Source organism: Theobroma cacao, chromosome 2 (assembly GCF_000208745.1).
Source record: "Theobroma cacao cultivar B97-61/B2 chromosome 2, Criollo_cocoa_genome_V2, whole genome shotgun sequence".
Classification (NCBI taxonomy): domain Eukaryota; kingdom Viridiplantae; phylum Streptophyta; class Magnoliopsida; order Malvales; family Malvaceae; genus Theobroma; species Theobroma cacao.
In genome coordinates this window covers 5,082,429-5,090,667 of record NC_030851.1, presented here as the reverse complement: position 1 = coordinate 5,090,667, position 8,239 = coordinate 5,082,429, and the positions used below count along the sequence as shown (strand labels likewise).

Here is an 8,239-nt window from a genome sequence, read left to right as displayed (position 1 = left end):
AACTTCAGAATATGCATTCAGATGTTTGGTTGAATACGTACGTATACAGAGTAAGTGATTATCTGAAGCTTTTGAAGGATTGGGGCAGGGCAAGGCAAGGCAAGGCCAGCCTCACTAGGCCTGTAATCAGAAAATTTTATTGGGACAGGTAGGTCTCAGCGATGGGCTGAGGCTCTCTTTATCCTTATCTCATTCTGTGTGGCGAAGTGCGCCATGAAATGATGAAAACAATCCGGATGAACCAGCCCGGGATGGAAGATAAGGATAAACTTAATAGAATTTTATATCGGAGTAATGAGTGGAATCTTCGAAGAATGATCCTAGTTATCTTCATGGGTGCTTAAATGCTTCCAACCCTTTACAAATAGTACTGTAATATTCAGTTTTCTGGACCCTGGATCTCCAATGTTGCCTTAGCTCTTATAGGACCACATGGTTTATTCAAAAAAGAAAAGCCTTGGAGCTTTTACCACCTTAATTACAAATGAACCTAGAGCCAACTAGGCCAAGATACCAACAAACAAGAAGAAATGCAGAACCGTAGAAAGACTAATGTAAAACGTTGAATGAGTGACAAAGAAATCTGGGCCAAAAAGAAGAAAAGCAACAAAAAATACAAATCATGGCAAGCAAGGGAGAGGAGAGGTTCAAAGGCAAAACATGAGGTGCGGTTGGATTCGGCAAAACCAGGGAAGAAGGATTGTTGACTTAAGGCCACATGTTTATTTTCGATTGAGACCAAAACACAAAGATTGATCTTTAACTAGTGGCGGCGAGTCAAGGCAGTGTGCCTTTTGGCTCATTCTAAAGGTTATGAACCAACAACTGGTTCAGGTTTCTTCTCCTCTCAAACGCTCATTCTTACTCTTTCCCTCCGCCCCTTCCCACTCAGTGGGTCACCCCTCTCTCAATTTGCCAGTACAAATTGCAACCTTTTTCCCCCGTTTCTATGCTCATGAATCTGTGGGTTAGGAAAAAATAAAGGGTTTTGCTATGCCTTGTTGAATATGGTGAGATCATTGTTACTTTTGCATTTATAAAATTCAGGTAGGGTAATTTTATTATTTCAATGATAATAATTAGTCTACATCTTGATTCTAAGGTCAAAGCAAATCAAATTACATGATACAAATATTAAAAATGCTTTTTAGTATTAAAAAATTCAATAAAAATGTTCCATATCAACTAATCATGTGTTATGTTTTGATTTTATGTAATTATAAGCGTCACAAAAAAAAACACCATTGGCGTAAACCGTGCGGTTGTCCACAGTTCAAATAAGAAGCAAAAGCCAATCAAAACTTGTTAAAGATTTATTAACCCAATATTCAATTCCAAAACTCATCCCAATACATGCACTACGACCCAACTAGTTTGATATAGAAAGAATTAGTCAAATACTAACAAATGATATATATATATACATATATATAAAAGAAAAAGAAATAGAGCACTAGCCTCCTTAGTTCCTTGTCTTTCTTCGTCCTGAAGACAACCGCAACTCAATCTTCAATCCCTCAAGTGACAATTAATTAGAAGGAGATGGAGATGGGAAGAACAAAGCCTAGTCATCACATGCCACATGTCGTGAAACTCATATTAACTAAATTTAGAAAGTGGAAAGTTGGGGTAAGGTAATAGGAATAGCAGTTGAAGGTAAATATTTAGTAATAAAAGTAGAAGACAAACTAACCCTCATCTCCTTCATCCATAGTCGTACTAAACAAACTGGCCCTTCACACCATCCAAAAGTCCCCTCCATTCCCCCCCCCCAAAAAAAAAAAACCCTCTGCTATTCTCCTAAGGTCCCCATCTTTCCACTACAAAAATGTCCAAACTCTTGTCTTCCTCCGCCAGAATTCTTGCTGTTCCAAACACTTTGTATCTCAGTTTCAACTTTTCGAATAACTATCTCAAATGTCTTCTTTTTCAGTTCGTTTCCTTGCACCACAAGCATTGCAGTCTACTTCCTCTTCCAGGCCTAAAACCTGGGTTCTTGCCGCTCCGACGACGGCACCGGCATCGGTGGAAGTGGATGCAGGGAGGTTGGAGCCAAGAGTGGAAGAGAGAGATGGGTATTTTGTGTTGAAAGAGAAGTTTAGGGAAGGTATTAACCCTCAAGAGAAAGTGAAGATCGGGAAAGATCCCATGAAGCTTTTCAGGGAAGGAGGGATTGAAGGACTTGCTAAGATGTCAATGGAGGAGATTGATAAGGATAAGACTACAAAGGATGACATTGATGTCAGGCTTAAGTGGCTTGGTTTGTTCCATAGGAGGAAGCATCAGTGTTAGTTTTACTACTTAAGCTTTCTCTCTCTCTCTCTCTCTCTATTGCTTGATTTGGTTTTTGGTTTTTAATCTGAATCTTTTAGATGTTCTTTTTTGAGGTTGAATGAGATTGGTTCCTTATAAGATTGGAAATGTTTCTCTTTCTGATTATCATTTATCCCGAGTTTCATAAAAGTAACAATGAATTAGACTCCTTGGAACTTGCAGGGGAGGAAAAGCTGATTTTTAACTGTTATAAGAAACCAGGGAAATGGAATTTTCAAAAAGACCCTCTATTGTTCTCTTTGAGTTGATTTTTTTTTTTTAAGAAAAAGATATATATTTCTCTGTTTTGTCCATCTCTCTGTCTTTTCACCTCTAAAAAGAGTATACATTGATTTGCTTACCAATCTTACAAATTCCTCTTCTTCCTTGATGTATTATGAGATTTCAAGTAAATGTTAAACGGGGTATTGGGGAATTGCATGATTATAATGAGCACAATTAACTAAATTTAATCTTCTTATAGTTTCCTCATATTATTGGTGGCAGATGGTAGATTCATGATGAGACTGAAGCTACCAAATGGTGTAACAACAAGTGCTCAAACACGATATCTAGCTAGTGTGATAAGGAAATATGGAAAGGATGGGTGCGCTGACGTGACAACCAGGCAAAACTGGCAAATTCGGGGAGTGGTGCTGTCTGATGTGCCACGAATTCTCAAGGGTCTTGAAGAAATAGGCTTGACTAGTCTGCAGAGTGGCATGGACAATGTCAGAAACCCTGTTGGCAATCCTCTCGCTGGCATTGACCCAGAAGAGATTGTCGATACCCGTCCTTACACCAACTTGCTATCCCAATTCATTACCGCCAATTCCCGTGGCAATCCAACCATCACTAACTTGTAAGTTTCTTAACACTGCCCTGATTTCTGGAAACCATGTTTCTGTCATTTGTTGAGGGAGATATTGAGGCTGATTTTGGACATTATTTGTTTGAACAGGCCAAGGAAGTGGAATGTCTGTGTTGTGGGGTCTCATGATCTTTATGAACATCCCCACATCAATGATCTTGCTTACATGCCTGCCACAAAAGATGGACGTTTTGGGTTCAATTTGCTGGTAGGTGGGTTCTTCAGTCCCAAGCGATGCGAAGAGGCCATTCCTCTTGATGCTTGGGTTTCGACCGATGATGTGATCCCAGTGTGTAAAGCTGTGTTAGAAGCCTATAGGGATCTTGGCAGTAGAGGTAACAGACAAAGGACGAGAATGATGTGGTTGATTGATGAACTAGTAAGCAACACTTCTTTCACAATTACTATTATGTTAGACCCTTGAGGTTGCATTATTTCCCCTTTTTTTTGTATTCAATTGTTTCCTGATCAGTTGAAAAAATTTGTTAAAATGCAGGGCCTTGAAGTATTCAGATCAGAGATAGCCAAGAGAATGCCTCAAAAAGAGTTAGAAAGAGCATCTTCTGAAGATCTAGTTCAAAAGCAATGGGAAAGGAGAGACTATCTTGGTGTCCATCCACAGAAACAAGAAGGCTTTAGCTATGTTGGTTTTCACATTCCAGTTGGTCGAGTCCAAGCAGATGACATGGATGAATTAGCTCGGTTAGCCGACACATATGGCTCAGGCGAACTCAGGCTTACAGTGGAGCAAAACATCATAATTCCAAACGTTGAGAACTGGAAATTAGAAGCCTTGCTTAACGAGCCTCTATTGAAAGACAGGTTTTCACCGGAACCAAGTATTCTCATGAAAGGATTAGTGGCTTGCACTGGCAACCAATTCTGTGGACAAGCCATTATTGAGACAAAGGCTAGAGCCTTGAAGGTGACTGAGGAGGTGGAAAGGTTAGTGTCAGTGGCCCAGCCGGTAAGGATGCACTGGACGGGCTGCCCTAATTCCTGCGGACAGGTTCAAGTTGCTGATATTGGTTTCATGGGGTGCATGGCAAGGGATGAGAATGGGAAACCTTGCGAAGGGGCAGATGTGTTCCTGGGAGGGAGAATTGGTAGTGACTCGCATTTGGGACAACTTTATAAGAAGGCTGTTCCTTGTAAGAACTTGGTACCTGTAGTTGCTGACATATTGGTGGAACACTTCGGAGCTGTCCGAAGAGAGAGGGAAGAAGCGGAAGATTGATACAATCAAGTTCGCTCATTGCTTCAAGATTTTTCCTTTTTTTTTTTTTTTCCAGTTGGAGGACCTGAGGATTCTAAGCAAGCCTTCGAGAAGAAAATGGAGCATTTTAAAAGATACGTGGGGGACTATTTTGGACAACTTTGATCCAATGGGATGACAAAGAGAACATCTCCTCTTTCAAACATGCTTTCTCCTTTGGTGATGGGTTTTGTTTGATAATATATAACATTTTGATCATATGTATCGAAATAAAATTATTAGTAATATATTTTCCGTTGAATATTAGAGATGATAACGATTATACTTGTTTTTCATTGATTAATCTTTGATCATCCTGTTCTAGGAGCAATTAAGTTCCTTGCAGGAGAAAGATACAAACCTTCACATTTCACCCCAACTGTCTAATGAAGCCATTCCCCTCATTTTTAAGAAAGATTTTGAAGGAAGGAAGAAAGATTAGCCCTTTGCTAGGTTTAGATTGGATGTATTCAGATTGCTCCAGTTGTCCTTTGGGCTCTTGCTATGCTGCATATTAGTGGGCTACATGGATTGGGTTTGAGATATCATATCATCCTAAGCAAGTCTTTTCTTTCCCTTTTTTTTTCTTTTATTGGACTCCTCTTGGCGCATGGGCTTTCTCATTGGGGTGGGATACCAGGCCGAGAAAAGGTTTGCAAGATTGAATTGCCAAGTAATTGTTATGGCGTTATGGGCTCACCCTAACAATTCCTTTCAAATGGATAGTGGTTAAAGCTTTCGGGTTTCCCCCAAGAGACGAGTGGGGAGGGAATATACCTTCAATCAGGGGGAATGTGTTCTACAGGAGAGACAGTTTTGCCCAAATTTAAATTGCATTGAGATTTCTAAAGGGATTACCAGAAAACCAAAAGTTATAGTAAAGTTTTTATAATGAAAGTGAGGTATATTCCTTACTATGAACATTCGATTTGGGAATCTGCTCGTAGTTCTGACAATTATGTCTCGTATGATTTTAAGCTACCACTGCAACCCATGTTTTAACTTTCTAGTGGAATCTGGAGCCAGAAAATGTTATATTTACCCCCATTTTATCAGACACTAGCACGTAAAATCACAGTGGAGTCGTCCTGGCCAAGACAATAGCCTTGTAACAGCTACATATTCAAGATTGAATCTTCTAGTATAGTGCAGTAAAATTCGTAGAAGTATTATTAGAAATATGTAAGAAGACAGTTGCTGCTGAGGTAAAAAAAAACTGAAATCAAACAAAAAATTTGATATAAAAATCCTTTCAGTAATTACTTTTAGCAAAATTTTCAGAGGAAAACCATTGCATGCACGAGAAGGAAACCAACCATCCCAAACTGCCCTTAAGCCTTCCAACCCATCAGAGATCATAAATTAGTGAATTCCGAGTGAAAGGATGAACTTCTTATCAATCTAACTGGTTGGGCAATGTCGACAAGGACATCTGATTCATATATTCAACCGATAACCCCACAACTTGCTTCCTTGCTCGATGAGTTAAAATCAAAGAGTTCATAAAATTGTCGAGTGCAGATCAATGGGAAAACAGGACCTGACCAGGAAAAGAAACTCAGCTAATCTCTCAAACTTAAATGTAGTTTAGGGGCCATGCAACGTGACCCTGAACAAATAGGAGCCACAAAAAATTGTAACCAGACTGGGTTTACAGTTGAACATTTTGTAGAGAATCGGCCAGCCTTGTTAAGAATGGACAACGACATGAAACTGATGAATCAGTGTAGTTATTGTTCCTCCAGATTCAGCCTCCCTGAGACACTGACGATTTCAAATGGCCATAGAAGTTGCAATCAGTATTTATGGTTAGCTTTAGATATATGTATGTTGTCAAATATAGATGTTAAATGTTAATCAATGGTGTTGGCCAGTTGGTCAACTAGTTTTGAATCAATGCTCCCAATGTTGGCTACATTCTTCGTTACATCACCATCTTATTTACTGCATATATACGAAATTTCCCACCACACGGAAAATACATGGAAAGTTCATTACCTTCCTATATCTCACATCAATCCCTTTTAAAAAAAAACCAAAGAGTAAATGGAAATATTGGGATTATCTTTTTCTTTTTGTCTTTATATTAAAAGTGATTAAGTTAAATATTTTTGAAATTTTATCAAATTAACAATTTTATTTTTATTATGCACCCGAACATTTGTCTCATTGATTGATACATAATCTCCTTACCTAAAAAGTAAGGTTCGAATCCCTTCTCCCTCAATTATAAAAAAAAAAAAATTAACAAATTTATGTTATCTTCTTCTTGAAATTTTTTATCTTCATTAATTTAAATATGTTATTGAAATACAATTAACTACTCTGAAAATTGAAAAAAAATTGACATAAAAATTAGAAGTAATACATACTTTATATAATAATTAATCAGCTCAGCTTTATTACTTGATTTGCTTCCATGTATTATTTCATATAATGGCTTAAAAATTTTCAAGTAACGTGATTGTTTTTTTTTTACTTAACTAGAATCTCAAGCTAGGGAATAAATGCATTTTAATTTGAAATTTTTGTTTAATTAGCTCTATTACTTGATTATCTTCCACCAAGTTTCCATATACAAGAAAATTTTCAAAGTAGAACAATGAGGTTTATTTAGTTGGACCCTCAAGATAAGGCAATAAACACTTGTTAGTTTGAAATTAAATTGCTTAATATATAGATTCAAGGGCAATCTAAGTTGCTTTCTGTATGGTAATTAATTTCTCACTATTTGTAATTGTTCTTTCATTCTTCTAAGCTATCTTTCATGTGCCGATTATATATCTCATTATATCTAATTACTTGTTGGTGCCTATAGTTTGGAAAATAGTTATTTCCCACAAATTTCACGATCAAGATTGCTTCAATAAAAAGTGCAAAGTAATCTTTATTATGAAAAAAATTACAAACTTAAATTAAATATGTACAGTTTTTTTTTTTAAATAAGCCGTAGTCCAAAATCAATTATTAATATTCAAAATTTTCAATTGAATATAATGAAAATTGAAAAAATCTTTTAGTACTACTGAAAAATTAGAATTAATATTACTCGATAATAATAAACCGCTTCAGCTATTACTTAATTTGCTTCCACTTATTCTTACAGACCATGAGTTTTATTTAGTTGGAATTTCAAAATTAGAAAGTAAATGCATGGTCTTGGAGTTCTTACTTAATATAAATTCAATGACAATTTAAGTCGTCTTTTACGTGTCAATTAAAATTTTCACTACAATTAAACATGTCTATAATTTAACAAATAACGTTCTTTTTTTCACAAAATTCAAGGTTAAGATTGCTTCAATTAAGATGCAAAGCCATCTTTGCTATAAAGAACATTACAAACCTAATTTAAGTATGGATTTTTTTTTAAAAAAACTAATTTATAAGAATACAAATTTTATTAAAATTAAATTTTGACAATTGACTATTTTGAAAATTGAAAATAAAATTGGTACTACCTGAAAATTTGAATTAATATATGTACTTTAGATAATAATGAATCAGTTTAGAACTATATATTTAAAATTGAAATTTAACAATTAATTATTTTGAAAATTGAAAGTAAATTTTGTACCATATTAAACTTATACTTAATGTACATACTTTAGATAATAATGAATCACTTTAGTACTATATCTTTAAAATTAAAATTTAACTATTAAGTACTTTGAAAATTGCAAAAAAATTGGTACCACATGAAAATTAGAATTAATACATGTAATTTAGATAATAATGAATCACTTTAATACTATATATTTAAAATTAAAATTTAACTATTAACTATTTTGAAAATTGAA

General features: G+C 35.6%; 1 protein-coding gene across 1 annotated transcript; it reads left to right on the top strand.

Moving 5' to 3' along the window:
• LOC18607940 (ferredoxin--nitrite reductase, chloroplastic) lies at nucleotides 1,728-4,722 on the top strand. Its single transcript, XM_007042368.2, has 4 exons — nucleotides 1,728-2,287; nucleotides 2,821-3,175; nucleotides 3,275-3,563; nucleotides 3,681-4,722. Exons 1-4 carry the CDS (start codon nucleotides 1,918-1,920, stop codon nucleotides 4,419-4,421), a joined length of 1,755 nt encoding a protein of 584 aa, XP_007042430.2. The 5' UTR covers nucleotides 1,728-1,917; the 3' UTR covers nucleotides 4,422-4,722.